This window comes from Hetaerina americana, unplaced genomic scaffold, assembly GCF_022747635.1.
Source record: "Hetaerina americana unplaced genomic scaffold, ioHetAmer1.1.p SCAF_29, whole genome shotgun sequence".
Lineage (NCBI taxonomy): Eukaryota > Metazoa > Arthropoda > Insecta > Odonata > Calopterygidae > Hetaerina > Hetaerina americana.
Genome location: NW_027286863.1, coordinates 350,632 through 378,220, shown reverse-complemented (window position 1 = coordinate 378,220; position 27,589 = coordinate 350,632). Strand labels below are relative to the sequence as shown.

Here is a 27,589-nt window from a genome sequence, read left to right as displayed (position 1 = left end):
GAAAGAAAGACTTCTAGTGAGTTGGCAATTGGCCATGACAAGTTAGAGGGAGATTTAAATTAATTTGAGCAAAAACATGGTGCTCGAAACATCGTCAATCGGACGGAGATAAACTAGTGACTAAATGTATACATTCACTTTTTATTGGTAATAGCACTGGTCTTGGACTGATTTATTATTATTATTATTATTTTTATTTATTTTTTGGAGGAATTTATTTTGAAGTTTTTTATTTTTTTAGCAATATATGTATTTTTTTAATGCTTATCAACAACGACATCGGGTCGTGCCGGGGCCAGGGGCTCCTAGGTTATATAGAGGTCGGCGACAATGGAGCCATCCCATACATAAACCTGATATATTTACCCTTTCCAAAATAATTATAGCCAAGCCTATGAACCTTAATTAATAATAACTATAACCTAAGGACACTGAATACTATGAAAAGAAAGTCATAGGGAAGAATTCGGTTTCGTTTCTGATTTCTGTTATCGGGACGAGTTTTCGTTGGTTCGTGAGGTAGCGAAGAGTTTTATTCTGGAATGTTTCTAATCATTTTCTGTCTTCTTTTGTATCGTTCCCGAATACTATTTCGCAACCGAACAGCATCCTGGGACGGACGTAGGAAAGGTATAACCTAATTTAGTTATTTCGTCTGAGGCGCGATCTGAAGCACAAGAGTGGAGACAGAAGTGCTCTTTTCCCTCGGGCTATCTGTAAGGCACGCTGTTGGTGCTTGGCCCATGTCAGTCTGTAATCGAAGTGTATCCCTAAGACTTAGGGTGAGGAATTTGTTGGAATACGCACGGTTTGGAAGGTTAAAGGTTTCTTTGGGAAATAGCTTCGTTTCCTCCGAAAGTCGACGACTACGCTTTTCTCGGCATTGATCGTGACTTTCGGGTTAACGGTCCACTTTTCAAGTAAAGAGAGGTGATTTTGGATCTTTCGGAAGGCGCAGGTGCCGCTCCAAGGTCTCGCAGCGATGGCAGTATCGTCTGCGAACATGAAAGTGAGAGTTAGTGGAGAGAAAGGAAGATCATTCACATGACAGTTGAAGAGGATAGGGGATAATATGGCTCCCTGAGGAACGCCGTAGTTTATGTTTCCCGACTGACATAGCTCCATTTCCGACGACATGTATTACTCGTGAAGCGAGAAAGCTTTTACAGATTTTAATGAAATGTATCGGTACCCCAAGACGAGTTAACTTTAGCAATAATCCATCATGCCAGACTTGGTCGAATGCCTTATATACTCTGCAAGTATATAAGGATTTGCAGAGATGTGTAATGCCCCTCCCTGAATCCCATTTGCTCATGACGTAGTACATTATTAGTGCGCAAGAAAAGGTCTAGACGGGATTTCAAAATTAATTCGAAGACTTAAGAGATAGAGGAAAGTAAAGACATAGGTCTGCGGTTAAGAGGAATGGTCGGATCTTTGCCAGTCGACAGGCGAGTGCGGTGGTCAAATAAAATATATAGGCTCGAGTGATTTCCTGCGAACGAAATTTGTCGTGAAAGGCAGGTAGGTGCGTTGCGAGGAATGGAAATGCTTCTCCCCATACTCAGAATTCGTGTATTTATGGGACTCGTGGCCATCGGTGAGGCCCCACCTCTCACCTAGAAAATCAGTTTCTGGGCTAATGGCTGCCGTTTTTTTACACCCATGGGTATTACCGCCCAACCCTTTTTTCCATATCCTCGGGTTTGAGTCGCGCGGATCCATGTTACTCTTAGCGTCTTCCATTTTACGACCCTTCGTTTATTCGGTGCTCGTACCAAGTTTCCAGCACCCTTATAAATTCTCCCTTCTCTTTATTATTTCTATGCTTTCGGTATTGGCACAAATAAAATGGCTAGAGTTCATCAAATGAGGCTGTAGGCTGTTATACACCGAGTGCACTATGCTAGTAGGAAATGGTTGGTACCAGAGTGAAATGGAACTTGGAGAACTGTCAAAAAAATGACGATTTTATTATTGAAATGAAATGTATGCGTACTATTCCGTCTGCCGTCTGGGATTGAAGTTGGAAATGAAATGGAATCTCTGGCGGACGAGTTACACACCCGTAATGAGATGCGTGGACTTACAATGGCGTTAATGTTAAATGGAAAACATCGGTGAGCGCTCTTTGACGTGTTCATCATCGTTCCTCACCGGGAAATAAGAACAGGATTGCAGGGCCGTGGTAAGAAATTAGAACAGAATTACTCTCTCATGTAAAATTGCCAGGAAGGCATACACTCCTGTACAAAGCGCCGTTCATCTGAACTTCAAGCTGTGTAATCCTTGCAGCAGTTGCACCCCAGAACTATTTTTTGCGTGGCTGCGTCTCGTCCGTATCCGCCGCCCTTCACAACGCCCGAGCTCCTACAAAACACCCAGGCAAGTCATTTCCCTTCAGCTTTAAAATTCTTATTGCTGCACTCCATTTATTGTGTTTCCCACCGTTTTGTGGATGCATTTTCGATTTTTTTCGCCCCCTCAACCCTTTTTGTGGACTTGGCTTTTAAGAGCGCGGCGTGCATATGGCTTGGATTCCCGAGCGGAGAGGCAAGCGTGGCCGAGGGGCATCTGGCACCACTTCCCCGGTCAGATAAGGCAGGGAGCCGCTCTCGGGGAAACAGATTTCCCCTCTCGAAAGATGGGGACGGGAGGGGGGGTTCGGGAGGCAGGGGATCGTCGCCTTTTTATTGAGTTAAGGGTCTTAAATTTCACGCATTACGCGGGCACTAACTTTTGCCTCCCACCCCCACCGAAAGGCCTCTGAAGTCAAACGGAGTCTAGCGTAACATAGTAACTGTGCTTGGTCGACGCAGAGAACTGAGCCGAAATACGTTTAATCATGAACCATTTCTCGAAACTTTGGATGGTAAAACAAAATGAAATTGTAGATTAAGGGTTAAAGCAGAAAAGTATTCGAACGCCGGGAAACTATAGTGATAGAAAAATTGCTAAATATCTATTAATTCGAAAAACCAATAATAGCACTGAAAATCGAGAGATTTGGTAGCTCACGTATTTTATTAAAAAATTATGGGAAGAAAAGAGTAATTTTGTAAATTCTGATATTAGTGTACAATTTTTGTAGCAAATAATAATGGAGACTCGTCTATAAACTTAGAAAAAAACACTTCTCCGGACAGAATCTTAGATCGTAGTTGGATTTACTCAAGATGATTTAAGAACTTTTGAGCACATGAGAAGTGTAGGTTTTAGGTTTACTTCTGGTCGGGTATGGGTAATTGAAGATGGTTTCAGGGCTTCGTTTCCTTGATAAATTAGGTCTCCTAGTTCAACACGAAGAAAACAGCAAGGCAAAGTAGAGATATTTTGGGTTTATTATAATATCTAATCGATGAAATTTTGCCCTCTCGGAAAATTTCTATCTCATAGGGAGGAGACTGAAAGGTGACAATTACGCATTCATTTTACATAACCTCTGCTCCTATTCAGTCGGTTGCAATCGTAGGGCAAATCGGAGATAACCAAAGAGAAATTATGTTAATGATAGAAAATCAATTTCTCCAGTGGTGAACTGCTAATAATTATACGCAGATATTGTACGTTGATGAAGGATCTCAGGTTTTCCCGGCGTATGGTATTCAAGAAGTTCTCTCGGGTTTCCCACCGGGTCAGGTTGCAGTACACCGACTTTTCGAAGGTTGACTCTGCCATCGTCTTTAGTGTGAAGTCGCTCATCACCCTGAAGACGATGGCAGAGTCAGTCTTCGAAACGTCGGTGTACTGCAACCTGACCCGGTGGGAAACCCGAGAGAACTTCTTGAATTGTACGTTGAGTTTCTGAGTTTTTTGTCAATACACCAAAATCTTCCCTACACTTATTTCCCACGTGCAATTTTTGAGTTTAAAAACATATCCCACGAATTTCTAATCCTCTTCTACCCTAAATATCCTGTAATATTCCTTTTTATTAGTCATTTTAGTGGTGTTCTTATTCTAAAATCGACATAATGATTCCCAGAGGGCCAAGACGAAGTGGAGTGATTGCGCCCTCAATGGCAAAATTGATCGAATTGTTCGCACGAGGAGCTCAGGTCTATGTTTGAATTTCTTTTTGCGAGTGCATCTTCTGATAGTCGACCAAGTAGTCCCAATCGTGTGTTCAAAACGCCCTGAATCCCACGTGGGGTCTTCGGGGTGATCTACAGGGTTCGTCCGGAAAATAAGTGTACTGAGCTCAGGAAAAAAAATTTATTACACTTTTACATATCTTAAGCTAATATTCCTCAAAATAGGACCCTTGTGAGTCGATACACTTGTTCCAGCGGCGTTCCCATTCCTATAACGCTCCCGCGAAGGCATCATCGGGAACCTCTCGAAGACTCGTCGTCGACCTCTTCTCTGCCCTCCATGAACATCTTGTGCCACCGAAAGATCATGTTTCTGGACATGGCTGACTCCCCGTAAGCCTGGTTAATCATACCGACAGTTTCGGTAGACGATTTCCCAAGCTTTACCGCAAATTTGATGGAATAACGCAGCTCCAAAAACTTCGGCATCGCGTTCCGTGACGTGGGTCGAGCGTGGAGGTTCGCGTTAACAGAGCTCCTCACTACACCACAGCTCAGAGCCGACTGCCTTTTTCAGCGTCGCTTGCCAACATACCCCCCTCCAATCGCAGCCCGTCAGAGCGGTGATGGGCGCGCCTGGAGCGGCGCGCCCAGCCCAGGAGTCAGTACACTTATTTTCCGGACGAACCCTGTAAGACCGTGTAATACGAGGTCTGCCCAATACATACGCGAACTGAGGCCATTAAAACTTTATTTTGCAAAATTTAGTCACATCGATTTTCTCCCCTTTAAATTACTCTCCATTCGTTGCTATGCACTTATTCCATCTTCTTTTCCATTTTTTAAAGCACCCTTGAAAGTCCTCGGCGATTAGGCTTTCTAGTTTCATCGTCGTTTCTTCCTTTATTGGGTCCACATCTTCCCGGTGATGTCCTCTCATCACGTTTTTGCATTTTGGGAATAGGAAAAAAGTCGCAGGGGGTGAGATCTGGCGAATAAGGAGGATGAACAAGGATGGAGATTGAATTTTTGGCCGGAAACTGGCGAACAATCAATGCTGAATGTGCAGGTTCATTGTCATGGTGAAGGATCCATCCATTATGCTCGGTTAAATTGTGTGCGCTGTAGATTTTCCTAAATTCAGTTCATCAGCTATCATTCGGACAGCTTTGCGACGATCGGTAAGGACAGGGCACCGCACACGATCAATGATGTCAATTTCCATTTTTCACACATAATGTAAACAAGGACAACAGAAACTAACGTGAATGGCACCATGCGCACAACTCGACGATCTGCCAAGCACAGGCGGCTGCTCATTTGGTCTCAGGCAGCTAGCGTCGCTAATGGGCTACAGTCCGTGTCATGGCCGTCAGATTGCACCAGTTCGCGTATTTATTGCACAGACCACGGACAATGTATTGCCATCTTTACGTATCGAAATCTTTATTTTGCGAAATAGCGTCCATCGCTGTCGAATTTCGCATCACACGTCGTAGGGGTCATAGAGCAGACCGGTGTGGTTGGAAAAACGCGACGACTATGGATGGCACTCCATTCAAAGACCATCCGTTGAAATGATCCAGAGCACTGGAAGCCCAGGTTGCCCTTCTCCATCTTAGGCCTTTCATTCTCCATTTATGACATTGGAGTGCTGGTCAGAAATCAAAGCAAAATGCCCCTCTTCCCCTCAATTGCTGAGGCGATTGAAATAAAATACAACTCACGAAATTCAATGGAGACGATCGATGCCACCTTTCCCATTTCTGGTGCGGCTTTTGCCTTTACACCTGAAAGTATTCAGTTGAATTGCATCCATTGTAATGTTGGTTAACTGGTGGCGTTTTATAAGGAAAGGTGAAGGGATTTGCCGTTTTTTAGTCGGTTTCCTACCAACACCCACCAAAAACGGTAGACTGACTGCCTTTTAAATGAAAATTGTTGCCTTTTGTCCCGTAAACCTTGAATTTATATCCGAAATGAAGGCAATAAGGTTTGAAATTGACAATTTTAGTGGCGCTTTCGTCGAGAATGTGCAAGGCGAAAACTTGCACTAAAATAGACACGTTGGACATCCTTCATTTCCATGGAAAATGGCACTCAATAAATATTCGTCACCCTCCGACGTCCGATTGGCTTCGTTGGCGGGGGTCAACGGTGTGAATGTTGGTCTGCAAATCCTCTTTTCTGATTGGATGACGGGTGTAAAAAGTCATCGTGGCGACAAATCTACGAGGTAGATGTTGGGAAATCATTACATCCGGAAACATATCTCATGTGAGAGCACTAATCACGAGAGGTTAGACTGCCACTTTATTAGATCGGATGAATGCTGATCGAATGAAGTTGATGCTGATATTGAGGGAAAAACTCTCACCCCCAAAATATTAGAGATGCGAGATTTTAATGAGAATATAGCCGAAATATGCTCTTCTGAAATCCACATCAGTAACCTCTTTCATCCTGCTTCGTGGCCACGACAGTAGAATTTAAAAGGCGCAGTAATTTTAAACTTTACGTTTTAGTTTATGTGGTACTCTCGACCTTAATTAAAAGAAAATTAGTCGAAAAAAAAGTTTTAATTCCCGAATCAGGTTTGGAAATAATCAGCATTAATGTTCAGGCGAAATGATTAGAATTTTTAAACAAACAATATCCTAAACAATCGAAAATGAAATATTATCTGTAATCTACTATATATTTTAACATCGTGATCCAATCATAATTCCCCTAGTGGCTGATAATTCAACTACCTCTGATGCATGTTTAGAAAGTAGCCAGCAGTAAAATGTAGCATTTACCCTTCAGTAGATGAGGTACCGATGTCGCGATGTAAAATTTGTTAATTTATGTATCTACGTTGAAGATCTGTAGATCAAACACATTGGCCGACAAAAAATCCAACTGGATGAAAAATCAAAATTTGGTGCCGGAGGTGGACCTGAAACGGAGAGATCAAAGGAGGAACGATGCAGAAGAGAAGAGGCCAAAGGAAAAGCAGGACCAAACGAGTTGGGCCCAGCTTGCGGCAGATGAATTTGTTGGTATAAGCGGAGGTTATTTATATGAATAACGATTCCACGGGCAAGGGTGACGGACGATAAGGTACGATGTTTTTTGTTTGGTATTTCGAAAAAAAAATATCACACCGTTATTTCGTTCCACATTTGAAAATAATTTGCCGCATTGCAGTGGAACCTCAAATTTCCGTGCCTTAATAGCCGATGGAAATACCTGTCTACGATGGGCGTGATCGTAATGCCTGTGATTAATGTGCGTTTCGAGATAAGCATTGATGTATGGAGCCGGGGGGGGAGGGGCATCTGAGAACGGGGAACTCAAAGAAAAATTGTGGAATATATGTTTTACTGCGTAATGGTCGAGTTAGAAGGAGGGATGGAAATGCTAGGTCCAGAAAACGATAAAACAGCATCCCACTTTCACAGCAAACCCTAGAAAGCACATTACTTGCTGTTATTTTAGCCCACATACATTTTACCGAGCGGTGCCGCCCTTTTCGACGAGGAAGACCGAGGGGCGATGGCATGGACGAAAGGAGCAAACGAGAAAGATGCGTCAGGGACCGAGTCGTCAAGGATGAGGCATACGAAGAAGGGTTTTAGCCAACTAAGGTTCGGATTAAAACACCGATGAAATGAATGAGTGGATGATTGATTGGTAAAATTAAACAAACGTTTCGACTGCTACGTATATTGGTGTCCGTGGTGCTCCAGGGAGGCTAATGCCACGCGGCGTATTCGAGGAGGATGAGACGACTCAGTAACGCATGCACAAGGAGAGAGGGAAGGGAGGGGCGCAGCGTTTCCGCCGAGATCCGGTGACGAATCTGTGCGGCGAGGCGAACGGCGGCGAGAAGGGAGCGAAGTGCGTGACACCCGACGGCGGCCTCTCGCGGGCAATCCCCTCTGCCCCCCCGCCGCCCCCTCGTACGTATGGGCATCCGGCCCCCACCGCCTCCTCCTCCCCCCCCCCACCGCCTCAGCGATGCGATGAACTCCGTGCTGCTGCTCCCTGCCGTGCGAAGGAGGGAGATGGACCAAGTCTCCTTCCCAAGATCCTCCGCTCATGCCATTTCCTCCCCACTCTACGCCATCCGAGCGAAAAAAATTCACCCCTCACCGCTCATCGTCCCTTCAGCTTCGCATCAAAAAGGATCCCCACCCACCCACCCTCTCCGCCCACAAGGGGATGAGAGGGTGTGGAGTTTGAGAGGGTCGGGGAGGTGGAATTCCCCTTTTTTATTACGCCACTCACTTCCACGCACTCCTCCCTCCTCTCCCCCGTAAACGACGTCGTCCCCTCTCTCCGCATTCCTTCCACCCCTCCTCTTCGCCTTCCCCTCCCTCCTCCACCCCCTCTTCTCGCTCCCCCTTTCATATATATATATATATATATATATATATATATATATATATATATATATATATATAGATATAAAATTCCCCTGCCTGCGCGTGTGTAGGATCCCCTTCTCCCGCTTTGTGCGAATTCGTTTTACAAAAAAAGCGAATTCGCTTACGTGCGACGAGCTTATTTACATGGGAAATTTGCTTTGTGTTCGAGAAGGGGGAGGAGGGATCGATTCCGCGCGTACGCCGAGGGAGGGAGGGCACTGATGCGAGTTGCATGCGAGCAGATCGGGGAGAGCCGCCGCCTCCGTCATGCCTCACGCCGCCCTCTTCATTTCTTCAGACGACACCGTCACGAGAATCAAGCTCCACTTTTTCAATCCTCCGCCACCGCCTCCCTTGTGGAGCATGGGATATCACCTCTAATTTCAAAGTTAATTATATTTTCAAGGGCATCAGAGCGTAGGGATTTTGGTGATGTGAAAATACATGAGGTTCTGCACATTTAAACCATTCTTAATATTTTTACGACTGACCTCTGTCATTTTTGCGACTGCCTCCACCACTCTCTCTCTTTCTTTTAGAATATCATCGCGAAAATTTGAATGTTAATGCAAGTTTGAACGGTGAGACCTAAACACTTGCAAATGCTTACCAGTGGGTGAGTAAGTTTTGAATCCTTCCAATAATGTAACGCCGTTTACTACGGTAGTGCGCATCGAAATTACGTCGCTTGAGGTTGATTTAGTGCACGCGGCTCTTGACTTCGCAGTATGAGACTTAGATTTATTGCCATGAATGTATCCCGAGAGAAGAGGGTAAAAAATGAAGGGGAAGTGATAAATGACAGAAATAAACACTTAGCCGTTCAGTCCCCGTAGAGTCATGAGTTCCTGTGACTTCGTTGTTGAGCACGGAGCGAGAAAAATGATGGAAGAACTGCAGGAAATCCTCAATGTTTTTTATACGTACCTGCTTAGCCAGTATGCGGCTATCACAAAAGCCCCGAGTAGCTGCCAACCCAGCCCATACCCTTTACTGTTAAATGAAAATTTTTTAAATTAAAATTTACTCTTTTATCTTCAGGTTGAATATATTGGCCGGTTTATGTTTTCACTAGCCAAACAAGCTCTCTGCATGTTGCCTTTCCAAGTATTTTTACATTTCATCTTTGTTGTCGTAGTGATTTATCAGCAGTTACGAAGATAGCCTACAAAGGGGAGCCTTTGATGGGATTATGTATATTTTAATAAGAGATTTTCATTCACATTAAATCATAGGTTGCCAAATTTTTAATATTAGAAATTGCAAACATCAGTTGATGACTGTCCAAAATCGCCAATCTTTGGTATTTGATCTTTTAATGTTTTTTGATTTAAGTTCCCTTATCGCGCATGTTCTTTGTGCCATTGCTGTAAATGGAGGTATTGCTTTTAAAATCAATACTCGATACATTACATTCACACCATTGATATCTGCTTTCAAATTATCCTTCTCTTGTGATACTTTAGGGGAAATTACGTGTAAAATAAACTCGCGAGATGCCGGGAAATTGAATTTAACTGAGTCATCCGCAGATGTGAACCGTATTTCGCGAGAGTCACCCAGCGTAAAAATGTGCCCCGTTAAGTCGAGGGATTCGTACGCTATGCAATTCGTGCATTTGAAGGGAATAATTAGACACTCAGGAATTGAATTACAAGTAATAAAGTACCTTCTCCTCTTACGATACGATACGTTCCCTGCTTTGACGACTATTCTTTGGACCGCGTTGTTTTCCATTGGCACATAAGTTTTGCATCCATTTCCATCATTTTTTCGTCGATTTCGTCATTTCGAGACTATCGATTGCTCACGAGATGCATGCGTGATTCCCATGATTCAAGTCTTCGCTTCAATCTCCTGGTCCATCCCACTCTCTGCTCCGAAGTCCATTGCTTCCCCACGCGCGCCATTCCATTCGTCGTGTTTTCTCTCGCATTTCGTGAGGGGAAACTAACGGCTGCCTAAGGTCCTATTTTCGCCCGACTATAATTCTAAATCCCCCTTTCGGCCGTGAGTCTCCCCACCCCTCCCCTCTCCAACCGCTCTTATCCACCCTTCCCTCTCGCCACTCATCATTTCCTTATCCCTCGCGACGACCCCCCCCCCCACTATCCAGCTCCCCTCACCCCCATTTCGCAGCTTCAGTGGCTTCGCACATGGCTCGTCGAGTGATCCGACACTTCGCCAATAACCCTGCGGTGGGATCAAGAGCACCCCGAAGGAGGGTTTGAGAAGAGGGGCGCGCGGGGGTGGCGGTTCCTGACGTTTATGCCTTCGCAGCTTCCCCTTCCACAAACGCCCTTTTCCCCTGCTCTCCAGATGCATTCCAGATCCTCCCCTCCCCGCTTCCATGCAAGGAGGAAGGATTAGTTTAACCCCGCTTCTCTATTCCGATGTTTGTCCTGGAATTTCACGGATAGATTTATGTTTTCTGGTCGGAGAGGGGTCCGCGAGGGAGGCGGGCTATTATATCCCAGGAAGTTTCGATCATTAGGCAAGGATTGGTTGTTAGCCGAGCCGCTCCAATCTCTGGGTGCACTGCCCTCCTTTTAAACAAAGTTTGGAGGATTCGGATCGGTGCGCAATCATAGTTTCCCATCTGGTGCGTAGATAAGAGTTTTTTGGTCTTAAAACACGTGAAGGTACAGGGAAAGAACTACTCTTTTAATTAACCCGGTGAGTAACAAATTAAAATCAGCATACATCAAATTAAAATTGTTCTCTCTCTACTATGAAAATGTTACAGTTGTGTGCTTATAATTTAAATGCTTAAAGATGTCGCTTATATTGCTGAAAGATTATTTATTCTATGCTATCGCAAGTGTTGGCGTGACTCCTGTGTACCATAGCGTAATTCGATGATGAGGAATTCATTTTGAGCCAGTGAACAGTGTTCGGTGTGTGTGAAAAAAGGTTTGACGGATACTGTTGTATCAATATGAGTCCAAATATATTCTTAAATTATGCTGCATTCGAATGATTTGAGTAAGAAAAAACGACGGTCCATGGGCAAAGAATGGGTAAAAGATGCCTTTAAAGGTGAACTGAGAAAAAAATGGCAAGCGTTATGTCGTCATTGATTCCACCGCGGGGAGGAGGTGGAATATATTGGGTTAGAAGACAGTATCCAATTAAGGTAGCAAAGGAAAGTACATTTTTGCATGAATAAAAACAATGCAATCATTTGTTAAAATTAGTTTGTTGTAAAAAAGCGAGGATTTATTTATACCTTTTCTGTTAACGGTTTTTAATGAAATCAGTATCTTTCGAACGGGCTCATATTAAGCATTATAGTTTTTGGAAAACACCACGGTAAAAATGACATGGAAGGAACAATATTGAAACTTCCGTTAAATAAATATCTCGGTGTTCATATCATATGCTGTCTAAAGGTTATTTGCAGTCCACAATAGTGCGTTATTATTTGATTGAAAATGAACAATATTTTAACTGAATACATACCATTTACAAGCGTAAAATATTTAACAGAACTTTTATGAGTTAATGCAATCGCTTTACAATCTCTTTATTAAAAAAATGATTTCTTGACTAGCAATTAACTTCCATAACATGATTGCATAGCTTTAAATAATTTTTCGAAAAAAACATCATAATTTTTTGTTTCATAACCTCCATCATCTTTCTGCAAAATACGTTGGAGACAAATAATCACAGTTTCCATACATTTTCTTAAACGGTTTGTAATTTTAACGGCGCCCACAATTATTTGGTTCAATTAAAATAAGCTGTGAGTACGTACCCTCACGAAGTTGGATCAATTGCCGAATTGCATCGCGTGCAGCGTAGAGGAGCTAGATTTGTTAAACGTTGTTATGATAAACTGAGTAGCGTATCCAAAATATTAGAGGAGCTAGGCTGGGAATCACTCACGGAGCGAAGGTTAAATTACGGCCTACTCGTATAACTCTTGCATTAATTGGAAGGACGTCCCTTTAGCAGTGATGCTGCAAATGTATTATTACTCCCATCGCACTACGGAAGGAGAGGTCTTGTTAATGAAATTAGAGAGTTAAATTGTAGAACAGACAGATTTAAGATGCCATTTTTTCTATGAACAATAGGGGATCGTAATAACATTGTTCGACCGCGATTGGGAAATGTTCGGGTACAATTATTCTGGTGTGTATTCACCCGCTACCACAGGCCCTGGCGATGGCTTGCAGTATATATATATATATATTTATTATATATTATATATGTATATATATATTTATATTTATATATACTGCAAGCCATCGCCAGGGTCAGCCATATCAATAAATAAATAAATAAATAAATATATATATATATATATGTATATGTATATATATATATATATATATATAGACCGTGGCGATGGCTTGCAGTATATATATATAAATATATGTATATACATATATATATATATATATATATATATATATATATATATATATATATATATATATATATATATATATAGACCGTGGCGATGGCTTGCAGTATATATATATATATATATATATATATATATATATATATATATATATATATATATATATATATATATATATATATATATATATATGTATATACATATATATGTATGTATATATATATACACGTATATATATATATAGCGAGTGGATTGCCGGCTTGTTATTGCAACCGATGTCGTCAATTGTTCTGTGTGCAATTTGATCCTCCCGCCACCATTTAGGACACAGAGGACAAGTTCTGAATGATCAGATCAAGTTCCTGTCTTTAGACGCGACAGTCGTTTCTTCGGTCCGAATAATTTCGTCTAATTCCTTCGCAATCATGTAAATCAAGCAGGGAAAGCCATATTATCATTGTTTGCTCCTGTAATCAATGCAGAAACGTACACGTTTGCCGCTTGGTAATCGTTTCAGAAAAAACATTTTTTTCCTGTAGACAGCATGCGACGACACGAATACCACACACGAAAACTCTCCTTGGGATGCGAAATTTCAAGCCGCCGTGATGTCACTGAGTTAGGCAATTCTTATTGGATTTTAGGAGGGAATGACCTTGAGATGGTGGCGAGTTTTCCTGGGGGCGAATGCCTTGCAGAAGATCTCGTAATCTCAGTCCTCGTCATGGTAATTGGGATCAAGGATCACGATTATCATTTGGGATGCAGCGTACTTGCTCCTCTCTGAAGCGACTTATTTCCGAACAGGGGTTTTTTTCAACGAGATCTGAGAGCCAAGGTGAAATAGCTGAAACGCGCCTCTCACGAAGGTAATTGTTGTTTTTTTCCGAGCAAATAACTGTTTAGCATGCATGAGCGTTCTGACCCATTGCTAAGCGACACCAGCCTCATATCTAGCATAATCAACTTCCCGCTCACTCTTAATTTTTTTCCCAGAGTTTAATATTTAATCACGTACTAACTCGCATTTGCGTAATTTTCTGATGCCGAGTCTTAATTAATCCCTTAATAAAAATTGTTGTATCCGGCGTGACTTTATGGAGCTTGCATAACATATTGAAATGAAATCATTCACTTTGTAATTCCACACACTTTATTTAAAAATATCTCTCCCACTTCCCACTGCTGGACCGAACACGCTTCCAAGTCAACGATTGACACCGAAATATTTAATCATCTTTTCCTCCCACATTTTAACCTTTTTCCCCCTTCGCCCTCCCTCCCTCTCCGACCAACATATCAGAAGGTATACGCTATGTACCAAGTTCGCTGCTATTAGGACCACCTGATGATGACGTTCAACGTCGAAACATGGGTCATGTTTATAAATAAAGTGTATAGAATTGCAGAGTATATAATTTCATTTCAATTAACTAATCCCGTCTGTAATAACAAAAGTGTCATGCCAAAAACTAATGCAATGTAATTTATTTACGATAACAGTAGGTTCACCTTTATTCCTGGACTTGTGCGTACATTTAAGATGCTGTTAAAATTGATAATGTTTGATGAAATATTTTCTAGCTAAGAAATATTTTTTAGGCTAATAGTCACGGGGTGGCAAATGATCACAATTAGTTTTATTCCATTTTAATAGCGAATGGGATAGGTTTAGTATATGCGTTAATGAGAGAATGGAGTTGGGGGAGCCCTATTGTGTCTCTCCAAAAACTCTTAAGGGTATATTTTAAGGTGCAAATCCCTCAGGCGTAGACGCCGGTGCCCCCTGAAGTGCGCGTGTCCTTGGGGGAGGGTGCCTCCAAGCTGGGGGATTTCCATTCCTAAAAAAAGAAGGCGAGGAGTATTGGGAACTGCGGGAGGTGGGAAGGTGGAAACCGGCTCCGTGACCTTGGGGAGTTTGGGTCACTCCTCTCGTTGCCCCTCCAGCGTTTTCAATTGGAGTCGGTGCATCCATGTTTGGTCCACGGTTATGTATCGACGCGGGAACGCGTCAGGATTGCGAAAGAAATGCGCCAAACCAGCATCCGAATCGGCAATACGATTGCGTTTATTCTCAACTGAGGGCAAATACGGCACTAATATTTGCGAGATTTTTTTCACACACAATTTCTCGAACAAAATTGAAAACACTGTTGTTCGTGAAATGCGCGTGGCCTCAACTATTTCACGAACTTTGATTCGTCGATCACTCAAAACCATTTCGTGGATTTTGCCAAACATCTCGGAGGAAGGCTCTTCCACAGGACGTCCCGAAGGATTTTCATCATTCGTGGACGTGCGGCCACGTTTAAACCCATTCACCCAATCGTGAACAGTCGCAAACACGGGGGCACATACATTTCCATGAACAAGTTCATGCTTCTAAACGGGAGCATGAACTTCATCCAACTCGGCTTTGATCACTCTCCGGAATTGTCTTTTGAATAAAATGTTTAATCACCGCATGAAATTCATTTTTTCCATTTTTATAAATAAATAAAAGTTCTTTACTCCTTTTACCTATGAAAATCAATCCACAACATGGATATAGCTGAAACGTCAACAGCAGCCTAGGGATATATGAGGCTTACTGAAAGAAAACCTTTTACGATAATACACGTAGATCACTTGAATTTTCTGAGGAATTATTAATGGACCCACGCATTAGTAATCGTTTCCCAAAAATAAATATTAAAAAATGTGCTCATAAGTCATTCCCAGCAAGTTCATTGATTCTTTGTTTTATAATATTTGACTCAAATAATGTACAGTAATTCAATTATAGTTCCCAGTCCTCCAGTAATTTACCAGTGTAATCCAAATGCCCCGACATTGAGACATGGTCTTCTTTGCCACATATTTTCTTTGGACTCCTGTTCAACGCGCCGTGATCCCGAGGTCACAGCAGCTTTGTCAGATGTCCATAATTCCATACAACGTTGGTGCGACACCTGGCAATTAGAATCAAACTTGAAAAAGTTCGTAGTGATGAATTATTGGAAAAATAACACTTCCCCGTACGCCTAAAGCATTTGAAACACCGAAATGGAATGCGTAGACTCGATTAAGTACCTAGGCGTTACCCTCACTCACAATCTCTCCTAGGTGAAACACATACGCAGAATATGTGGACCAGCTACCAAAATTTAGGATATATTAGAAGAGTACTTGATAAATGTAATGAAAAGGTCAAAGAGATATGTTATCTGTCCTTGGTTTGGCCTCATTAAGAATATGCTGCAAGTGTATGGGATCCTCACAATGTTGGATTAACTGCCAAATTGGATCCTAGGCGTGCAGCCTAGAGGAGCTAGATTTTTAAAACGTTGCTGTGATAAACATCGTAGTTTATCGAAAATATTAGAGCAGCTAGACTGGGAATCACTCTCGGAGCGAAGGTTAAATTTCGGCCTACAGGTATAACTCTTGCATGAATTGGAAGGAGGTCTCTTTAGCAGTGATTTTGAAAACGTATTGCTACCCCTATCGTACTACGGAAGGAGAGGTCATGTTAATGAAATGAGAGAGTTTAATTATATAACAGATGGATTTAAGATGTCATTTTTTCCACGAAAAATGGGGGATCATAATAACATTACTCGACTGCAGTAGGTTCATGTTCGGGAAAAATTATTCTGATGTGGATTCACCCCCTGCCACACACCCTAGCGGTGGCTTGCAGAGTATATACAAGTAAATAAATGTGGTGGGGGGGCAACTACTTCTTAGAAATGATTTGTAATGGCAAGACCCCCTAAGTGTATTCGCCACCGTATATGCAATGTTCACTGCCTTTTGACGTTTTGTTGAAACATTGATCCTCAAAGTGCGCGGTGTGTACTACATGGAATTGATAGCAGAGTAGAAGAAGGGATTAAGGTTAGACGGAGGTTTTCCCAACCTCGATAAGATTTTAGGTTAACAAGACATTAAATCTGTTGTCATATGAAGATGAGCTTCCACATTTTTAAATTTCCAATGCCTAAGAAAGAAATGAACCAAAGGTATTCCCTCGAAACGAAATTCTGAACGACAATGCGGGGCATGTCGTTTAGGGCATGTTGGGCAATCAATTAAAAGGGGAAACCATTTTTATTTGGTACCGGTACATTTGAATCTCGGGTCTGGTAAGCATACACTCGGAGGCACGTATTTTCGTATTGTTCCAAGGGGGTGAATCAAGAATTCAGGATTTGTTCGGATAAAAACGGAAGGTTGATTCAGGGAGGATTTTTCAGCGGGAAAGAATTCGTTGAATGAGCCACGGGATCGTGATATCTCAATGTAATGGCGATTACTTTAAGAAGTTCCTCGCGATTCGCAGAAAATTAAATGAAAATTGAAGAAACGTCCTCGCACCAGTCATTCGCATGCATAGGAATTTAAAACCTCGCCGGAGTTACCGACGGGCGTTCGGGAGGGGTCGCGGGCGATTTTATAGCGGTTAGAATACGTATTCCTGATGCAACTCTTTGAATAGTGAGGCAAAGCTCTTTCAAACAAAAAGAAATATATGCATAATGACGCTACACATCCATTAGCACCAATTACTTAGAAAGCAACTCCTTAACTCATTTCGCTCAGCACGTGCACCCTCGCGTCGTGCGTGAGGATGGGTGGGAGGAATAATTCTTTCCACCACCGATATGGCATGTTTTCCGCGCCCTAACCCACTCCCCAACATGCGATGCAAGAATAATGTCTCCCCCCCCCCATGACGACGCGTGGTGCGTCAGGTCACGTGTGTCACGGAGCAAAGGAAGGAAAAAAAACACACCGTCACCGCGGGAATGCGTGTTCGGCGAGGAGTGGGGTGGGGGTGTTCGAGTGAAAATCCGTCCCGAAGCCCCTGAAGGGGTAGGTGAGGTTGGGGGGGGGGAGGGTGGTGCTTCACGGACCGTGAAGATGAGGCCGATTAGCGACTCTCGGGCGGAGGGGAGGAGGGGAGATGTACACGCGCCTGGATCTCATTAATTTACGCTCCCTTTCAGTTGGCTGTTTCCTGTACGGCCAACTGACGCTCTCCCTTACACTTACATCTCACACCCTCATCCCTCGTCTCCATCCGCATTCCCCTCCCTCCTCGCGCTTTGGTTATTTTTTAATGTGATTCATGAAGAAATAATTATACAAAATTTATTATGTTATTTTGATCCCTGCTAATGCTGTATCATTTTCAGTGACGTCGTGTATGTCTTTAGGCCTACCGTTTCGTAAAATACGTGTACACACTTTTTACGGGATAGAATAAATCGCCGAATGAAGCAAATACTTATTTCTTCCTGAAAGGGAAGAGCGTATGAGATCCAGAGTAATTTTAGATCAGTTGAGCGCAGTGCGATGAACTTGATTCCTTCCAGGCAGGATTTAGATTATGATTGATAATGTAAGAAAACTATGCGGCCGCGAGACATCACCACTTATTACCACAATAAGAAAAAGTTAAGTGCACGTTTAATATCCACCATGGCAATGAATACGAGTGTTTGTTCAGCACAAGAGGATAGGGGAGGTTCTTTCCCCTCCGTCACCTCAGGAATTTTGAAAATATTCTGCCATTCAGAAAAGCCATTTTGGATTTTTAGCCGGGTTTCCCCGAGTTTCCATCTGGTGCACTTGAATCTGTGGTTCAACTGAGCTACCAAACATATTAATACTGGAACTATTAACGCATTATAGGCCATGACGGACTCATTTCTTCGTCAAATAATTTTTAAAAGAAAAAATGTCGTTCCGAATATATATTTATGCTATACGACAGCTCCTAGATAAACATGTCCACTATTTTGAGTTCATTGTCTCGTGTTCCTCTTGGTATCTCCACCCCCATTTGGATAAGGGACAATGATTACTTGATGGGGGTCGCGGGAGAAAAAACCGCGATGTCTGTTGCCAAGCAAATTTTCTTCCAAATCGATCCTCCCACTTCCAGTGCTTATCGCCGAATAGTATGACAGCCTTTTCAAGACAAGTTGACAAGTCAACCTTTACAGGACATCAGGTTTTGTAGGACTGGTTTTCGGCTTATCTGCAGATACGTAATAAAGTGGGTGTGCTCATTTTCCAGCCTCGATCGAGAATTGCTATAATTACGGTCAATTGATAACGGAAAGGAAATAGGATAGCTGAATAATAAATGAATTAGTCTGGAGGGCTAATTAGTCTGGTTTGTATTCGCCCCTTACCGCACGCCCTAGCGGTGGCTTGCATGGTACTAAAATATCGCATATCAATATCAGATATTGCTAAATCAAAGTATGGTTGACAATAATTATCTTTCAATATATTCTGGCAATTATCGTTCATTTCGTCTATACATATTTCCACCAAGTTGTAGTAGTGTTGAGGGGAGGCGACCGACAGCTGAGGTCATTTGCGCCATTAGGGATGGATGGAAAAGGAAGGGTGGAGAGAAACCCGGCGTCGGCATGAGCCTACACGTGTCGAAAGGCGCCAAGGGGTCCGCAGTTTAACGTCCCATCCGACGGACGTCATACTCACTCAAAGTGCTCTCCACAAAGCAAAGTAGGGGTCGGAATGCCACTGAAAAATATTTGTTATCTCCAGGATTTAAACCCGCACCCTCTCGGTGGGATGCGTATACGTTAGCCACTGCACCATCCCGATCCCCTCTCTCCACCAAGGAGGATGTTTACACAACATATGAGGTATAAAAATTCCCACCAAATTGTAGAAGCATATGTTTGGAAGACTATATATATATGTATATATATATATATATATATATATATATATATATATATATATATATAACACTTTTTGAAAGTCTCACGGACGTGAATAATAATGTATAACACTTAGCACTAGTGGACACAGACAAAAACACAGAAAAACACAAAAAAGAGACTCACTATTTTTCGAATTTTCGGTGGTCGTTGCCACCTTTATCAAGGAAGAGAGGGACAGAACTGAAGGGAATACGAGGGCTGGAGCGATGGATGGAAGGGGAAGGTGGGGAGAGAATTCCGAAGGGACGGGTTTGGAGGGGCAGCGTTAGAAGGGTGGGGAAAATGTAGAAGGTGATGGGGGTGGAAGGGGATGAAAATATAATTAGAGCAGGGTAATTAGTGCCTGATATTGATTCCTGGCCAGTTCCAGGACTCCAAGAGCCAGATGAAGGATTGCTCTAATGTTTTCAGTTTCAGTGGAGGATCAGAGGGTGGGAGGGATACTATGATGGATACACTATAGCATTTATCAAAGGGAGTGCTGTGTTCGGAGGCGTGTTTGGGGATAGGGAGCATATCAATTAAGGAAGAGTTTTTGCATGAGGCTCGGTGGTTGTTGATTCTGATATTGAGGGGTGTGGTGGTCTGCCCAATATAATAGGCAGGGCAAAGTTGGCACTTCAGAAGGTACACTACATTGCTAGATGTGCAAGTAGAGGAGGGAATTGGTGGGAGAGAGTTAAAAAGCGGGTGGGAAAGGGATGGGATTTTGGTTTTGAAAATAGGGCATGGCATGCAAAACCAACATCCCATCCCTCTCCCACCCGCTTTTTAACTCTCTCCCACCAATTCCCTCCTCTACTTGCACATCTAGCAATGTAGTGTACCTTCTGAAGTGCCAACTTTGCCCTGCCTATTATATTGGGCAGACCACCACACCCCTCAATATCAGAATCAACAACCACCGAGGCTCATGCAAAAACTCTTCCTTAATTGATATGCTCCCTATCCCCAACAACGCCTCCGAACACAGCACCCCCTTTGATAAATGCTATAGTGTATCCATCATAGTATCCCTCCCACCCTCTGATCCTCCACTGAAACTGAAAACATTAGAGCAATCCTTCATCTGGCTCTTGGAGTCCTGGAACTGGCCAGGAATCAATATTAGGCACTAATTACCCTGCTCTAATTATATTTTCATCCCCCTTCCACCCCCATCACCTTCTACATTTTCCCATCCCTTCTAACGCTGCCCCTCCAAACCCGTCCCTTCGGCATTCTCTCCCCACCTTCCCCTTCCATCCATCGCTCCAGCCCTCGTATTCCCTTCAGTTCTGTCCCTCTCTTCCTTGATAAAGGTGGCAACGACCACCGAAAATTCGAAAAATAGTGAGTCTCTTTTTTGTGTGTTTCTGTGTTTTTGTCTGTGTCCACTAGTGCTAATATATATATATATATATATATATATATATATATATATATATATATATATATATATATATATATATATATATATATATATAAGAATTCTTTGGATATCACAGCGAGGAATTGAGGGACGTAATACCAACTCTATCCTAGGATTTACAAGGCTCTTTCCCTAAAATCCCAACAACTGCCGATATCATCTTAATTCTGAATTGTTATGTTGCTTGCGAAATCAATTGCAAAGCTTCAGTGCTCATGTCTCTTATATTTCTGAATGTATTCAGTGCTCAGCGCTCTGCCCTCTTTCATTATTCCATTTAATGCTTCTCTCTCCCTCGCCCTCACGTGTGTCCAGCGAAGGACGAATGAAAACGAAGAGCTAAAGCTAAGGGACAGATAATGTATTCAGTAACGATGACTTCGAATGGACAGTTAGCGATATTTAAGACCATTGGCACTCGGAATTGCGAAGCAGAATAAATCTGCGGTGGAGCGAAATTCGATTATCTTCCATGCAAATAAATACTGTATTATGCATCAGCGGATTTCGTGTAACACAAATAGACCGCATGGAATTATCTGCGGTTAACGTCGAAAATTTGCAAACACAAGGTTATAACCATTAATTTGAGGTTGAGTTGGGGGCGCAACAAACAATATATTTAGAAGTTTAGCGAATATTTACCTATTTTTGTCTCAATAACAATGACCCTGGAATATCACTGTACTTACGTACATCTATTCAAAAAATGAATGTCCCAAGGAAAAATGACCCCGTTTCAATTGAAAGGCGTAGTTAATGCAAGAGAGAGTACGGGGAAAGTGCTGGTGTAAATAGATGAGGTAATCCACGCAGAAGATCACGGTCGTATGCCCGGGAAAGAAAGAACAAATTCATGCAGCTTACTTAAAAACTATGGTACTTGTGCCTGCGAAGCCTTTCCATGAGTCATTATAGGATATTCTAAGAAAAATATGGTTTTTACATTTATCACGATAAGCAGAGATTCAAGCGCGAATTTAACTCTAGATATATCGTTAGAAGTTATGTGTATCAGCAGTTTCCGTAGATTGAGCGTACATTTCTTGTAATATTTATACTTAAAATATGGCTCCCTCCTTGACATTGTGTCGCCATGGTTATACGAGCCGTTTCCTATTCCACAGAGCGTGGTCAATCATAAGATGTCAGCTGTTTCCCGCAGCTGTCAATACGTGCGCCTTTGCTTGAGTCAGGTGAAGAGGCGTCTTTCGTGCCCCCCCCCCCCCCCCAATCGCACAAGAATAATTGTTTCTCCAAGAAATGGGGTCGAATCCGAAGATTACGCCTTGCGTAGTTCGTTGGCAAGGTGACGTGGGGAGGGGGGAGGGGGAGAGGGGTGGTGGACCCACGTTAAGACGTCTCGCCTCGGCGTCCCTCACATTTACGCAAATGGCTCGGGGGGAGAGGCGCCGTGGGGTGGTGGGGTGGATGGAAGCATCCACCCCTGGAGGGGAAAGAAGGTATAAGAGGCCCCCCCCCCGACTAAAAATATTTTTTTTATTAACAGAATGAGGGAAAGGGAGGTAACGCTGTTGAGAGGGATGAAATGGCCTAGCCGTCTGCGCCGCCACGGAGGAGGGGTTCGAAGGGTCCCCGCGGGGGCGGGAGAGTGAGGAGTGGAGGGTAGATGGTGGGGGTTACGCAGGGTCCCGGACCCCTACCCTCTTTGTATGCAAATCGCGGACCCGGTGGGGTGGGAGGAAGTGGGTTTGGTTAGGAGGGGATGGGGTGTGAGGAGAGGGCTGGGCGGGGGCTCAGAGAGGGGGATGTTGAATGTGGGGGATTAATGTGAAATTCCGTCGAACGCACACCGCTCTCTCATTCGCACGCACGCTTGTACACACGCACACACGAACAAGCACGCTCCCGGTCGCATCGCGTCGGAAAAGACGAGGAAATCACACAAATTAGAAATGTTTCCATTTGGACCGCCTGCCCTCCTCTTCCCTCTCCCCATGTCTTGGGAAGTTTCATTCCTCCCTGATCCGAGTCGGGGGCGAAGGAGTGGGGGTTGACCCTGGGGGCGGCCGCGCGGGAAGCCTGCGGGGTCGGCGGCGGAAGATGACGTTTCAGTCGTCTGGGCGAAGGAGGCGGGCCGTGGTCGAAGCTCAGCAGCTGAGAAGGGTGCGCTGGTCACTGAAATAGCCTGTGGAAAGTGGGGTAAATCAAATCGAACCCTGATGGAGCGTGGGAAGTCGGGTCGGTGGATTCTGGGAAAAATGTTTGATTTCTCAGGCTATGGGACAAAAATCCTCAAATTTGTACTCTAATGATGATGTGGTCCAATTATTTTAATTTAATGAGCATTTTAGAAGTATTTAAAAAGCATTTTCGCCATAAAAAAACAAAGAAAAAGGTGTGTCAACATTACTTCTTGAAAAAGTGGAAGAAATATTTGGAAAAAAATGAAATTTTTTAGAGATTGGAATAAAACCCGAATTTAAAAAAAATTGGAATGATGTGATGGTTCCACAACCTATTGAAGGTAGAATATTTTTTTCAATGGTTACTCTCATATTTTCGATTGCAGCTGATACATTTTTGCTTCTGCTGCCTAACTGCCTGTGTCGGCATTAATTCAGATGTGCTAAGTATAAATAGTGAGAGCGTCATATTAATTTGAGTCACAGTCGTAAATCAATTGAGTGACAATTTTTTGTTAATTTCCTTTTTTCCTGAAATGCTGAAATCCTGGTTCCTTAAATTTTCACCTGAAAATAATTGAATCTTGGTAAAAATGGGATATTAGGAAAAACTCATAAAATATAGAATCGAAGAAACTTTGGAGGGGCATTGGGGTCGCGGTGTGCTTGATTCTTTAGCATGAATCTTCCGGCCAGTCAGTCGGTGGGTGGTAGGCTACTAGTTAGTTAGTCGTTGCTAAGCCAAACCTCTGGATCCGACGGACTGACTGCCCGGTGGTGGCGTGACATTCGGGAAAATGTAATTCCCTCTCTCCTTCGCTTGTGAGTAGACGAGGATTGTGGTTTTCGAGGCAAAAAGAGGAGAGAACGTGTATCTAAGTAAAATCGCGTAGGAAGAATCATCAATACGTATCATTAGACGTTGGAAAAACCTGCTTTCTTCTTTCCTCAACAAAGTGTTACGTAAAATGTAAATTTCGTCACTCGGGGTCATCATGTGTCGAAGGCAATTGTTTCAAACATCTCCGTATTCGTGAGGTTGCACAATCACGTGTCTCTCGTGCACGCCCGCTCGGGCCTTCGAGATACGCACCATTCTTTCCAAAGAATATGATTGTTTCCAGAATCAGTGCAATTACGTTATTAAAGGAAAATCCCAGCGACATCGCCCGTTTCCCTTGTCCTAAGTCTATCTTCGAGAGGCTTAGCGAACGTTCACGCTTATGACGTGCATTAAGTTTTTTTGAAAGAGTCATTCGAAACAAAGAGAACAAAAAACAATTTATATTATGTCACTGCGTTTCCTGAGAAAGGCTATTCGAGAGAAGTACTAACACACTCGTTTCTACCAGCCCTATCATCTTTTCACGGAATAAACACCCTAAGAAAGCACAGTGAGTGTTGAGTACAGGCAGGCAGGGCATCGAGGACACATCAACCAAAAGAGAAAAAAAAATATTATTTAAACAAATGAGTCGGCGCCATAATTCCTTCTATTACACCTTTCTCAATATTTAGACAGAGATTCTAAAAGAAAACCATACTAAGAAAAGCATGATCTCCATGCTACTGTAATAATGTGTATATGTTTGAGAATTAAAACGAATGACTTGCGTTGATCTAATGTCACGTGCCTATTTCAAAGTGTATAAATATACTTTTAAATCTAAAGAAAGTATGTAAAAATAACTGTTTTTAAAGAATACTGTAAACTTTCCTCATGATAATACGTTCTTATTTTTGCTGGGTAACTCTTTATTAAAGTATTTCGTGATGCAGTGAATTAATTATTCCTATCATGCATTACCAATATATCCAAATCCTTGTGAGCATGGTTTCCAGCAAAGAATTTTATCTTCCTTCTCTTCGTTACCACTTTGAAACTATGGTATATCACTCGTGTGTATAAATTATTACCCTGGAAGACCTCATTGTTCTTGTGTTTCAACATAGAGGTTTCAATTTACCATTTCTTTCCAATCTATAAATGTGTCATTCAAATGATTTACGACTGTGACTCAAATGACAAGACACTGACTATTTATACGAGTACTTAGCACATCTGAATTAATGCCGAAACATGCAGTTAGGCCACAGAAGTATGAATGTATGCGCGGCAATTGGCAATATGTGAGTGACCATTAAAAATAATATCCGATCTTCCATAGGTTGTGGAACCGTCACGCCATTTGAATGCTTTCCTCCGGGTTTTATTCCAATCTCTTTAAAGTATCATTTCTTCCTATTATTTCTTGTGTTGAATATGAAACTCTTATATGAATACTATGAATTCTATAGGAACAATAATATTTAAAGGAGGTGATTGACAGCTGAGGCCATTCGCGGATATCCCTAGTTCTATGGTGCATAACGTAAGGAGTTGTACATTGCCGATTCAATGCTATTGCATAAAAATTTCCAGACTTTCAAGCTTGAGTACATCATGATGACTTCGTGAGCCGAAACATTCAATAATTTTTTTAAATCGGAGAAATACTGCCATTTCCTTTCCATTTCTTCCGTGAATGATCATTTTACACTGCCATTTGCTCTTGGTGACGTTTTTAATGCAATTTCAAAATGCAGTACTCCAGCTGGCATTCCATCGCGAGCATCATATCGTCTAATAGATGGTTTTTCCGGCCCCTAAACATTTTTACGCTCGCTTCTATAGCTTGGAGAATGAATATATTACCGTGCAATGTCGCCTCCATCAACTCCTCTTAGCGTCTACTTCCCCCAACGTCATCAGAAGCTCCATTCTCTTCCCCACACTTGCCCCGCACTCCACCACCGACTCCAACCTGCCTCTCCCTCTCTACATCTGCTCCATCCATTTTTTATGCCCTAGTTTCTGTTCACCCTCCGACTTCTTCTCTTGCCCAGCCATAGCCAAGGCCTTTTTCGTTTGCCTTCTACAATATCCGGCTTGCATCCTTCTTTCTGTGCTAAACTCTTCCCTGTTGTTTTATTTACGGCTTCACCCAGAATTCAGGCTAATTAGTTTCCTCTATTTTTTGCCATTGCTACTTCTTGGAGAGAAAATGCTTCACCTGCTGCCCCAACTACTCCCTACTTTTCGTTGAAAATGCTTCTGCAATTGGTGACCCGTTCCACCAACTTGAATCTATGCTCTCCCATTTGTATGTTACATCTATCTCGTGAGAGGCTCATCGGTTTCTATTTCTTCATATTAGTATTCAGTACACTCACTTCTCTCTGATCTTTTCCATTTAAAAATGCCAATCCTAAAAACCTTTCAGGACTAAGGGAATGAATGGAGCAGAATGGAGGGCTGCACTAAAACTATCTTTGGATTGAAAATCTGATGATGACGGTGATCGCTAAAAACTTATGATGTGCATATGCAATTAATCAAAATCATGCTTTGTTTTGGCCGTGTTCAAAATCCAGGGACGGGTAAGATCTCCCTCAGATCTCCAATATTCGAATATTTTTCAAAGTGAAATACGACCGCCTGCGTGCTGCTTTTAGGAATTTCAAAGATACTGAGGAAAGCGTCACCCTACTGCTCCTTTACCTACTGCCATGTCACCTTTCTGCTCCTTTACCTACCGCCATCTCACCTTTCTGCTCCTTTGCCTACTGCCATGTCACCTTCCTGCTCCTTTTGCTATTGCCATGTCTCCCTCCTGCTCCTTTGCCTACTGCCATGTCGCCTTACTGCTCCTTTTGCTATTGCCATGTCTCCCTCCTGCTCCTTTGCCTATTGCCATGTCTCCCTCCTGCTCCTTTGCCTATTGCTATGTCTCCCTCCTGCTCCTTTGCCTATTGCTATGTCTCCCTCCTGCTCCTTTGCCTACTGCCATGTCACCCTGCTGCTCCCTTGCCATCTCAAGGGCATCCCATTGCACTCCCCCCTCCCCCACCCCGTATCACTTTTCCTTTCGGTCCTTCAATCAACCGGAAGCGGCCATCATGCGCGAGGGAAAACAATCTCTACACCTCCAAATAGGACGTTCCTTCTTCTTTCCCCCCCTGCCACCCCCTGCCGCCCTTCGAGGTCGTGCTGGGCGGGAGGGTTGCAGGCGGCATTTCCTTCCGCTAAGCGAACGCATCGCTCGCAATCCCAATCTATTTTCCCACAATTCTTAGCATCGGGAGGGAGAGAGGAGAAGAGAAACGGGCTGTGGGTTTCCCTTAGAGACGAGCGCCCTCTGTTGCCTCCAAATAAAAGGGGAGTGAGGCGCACGGACCCTTGCGAGGGCGGGGATTGTCGGCTGCAAGTAGGGGGGGGGGGGTCTTTCCGCTTCGTGCGGAGGAGGGAGGGAGCCAATGCAGTGACTAATCCGGGAGCCTAGGGGGTCGTGCGCTACACAGCCATCGACTCTCCGCGAGGCCACTCGTCCCGGGGGCAATCTCGCCTACCAAACCTATCCGCTCCCCTCCCCTACCGCCCTCCCAACCCACGTCACCTTTCCTCTTTGCCCTAAC

General features: G+C 43.1%; 1 protein-coding gene across 1 annotated transcript in view; it reads right to left on the bottom strand.

The window, feature by feature from the left end:
• Positions 1 to 25,971, bottom strand: part of LOC139689933 (protein O-mannosyl-transferase TMTC2-like) — a 171,240-nt gene extending 145,269 nt beyond the window's left edge. Inside the window, exon 1 of the mRNA XM_071587081.1 lies at positions 25,869 to 25,971. Coding sequence (XP_071443182.1) covers positions 25,869 to 25,971 — 103 coding nt within the window. The remainder of the gene's footprint in view (positions 1 to 25,868) is intronic.
• Between the last annotated feature and the right edge of the window lie 1,618 nt (positions 25,972 to 27,589).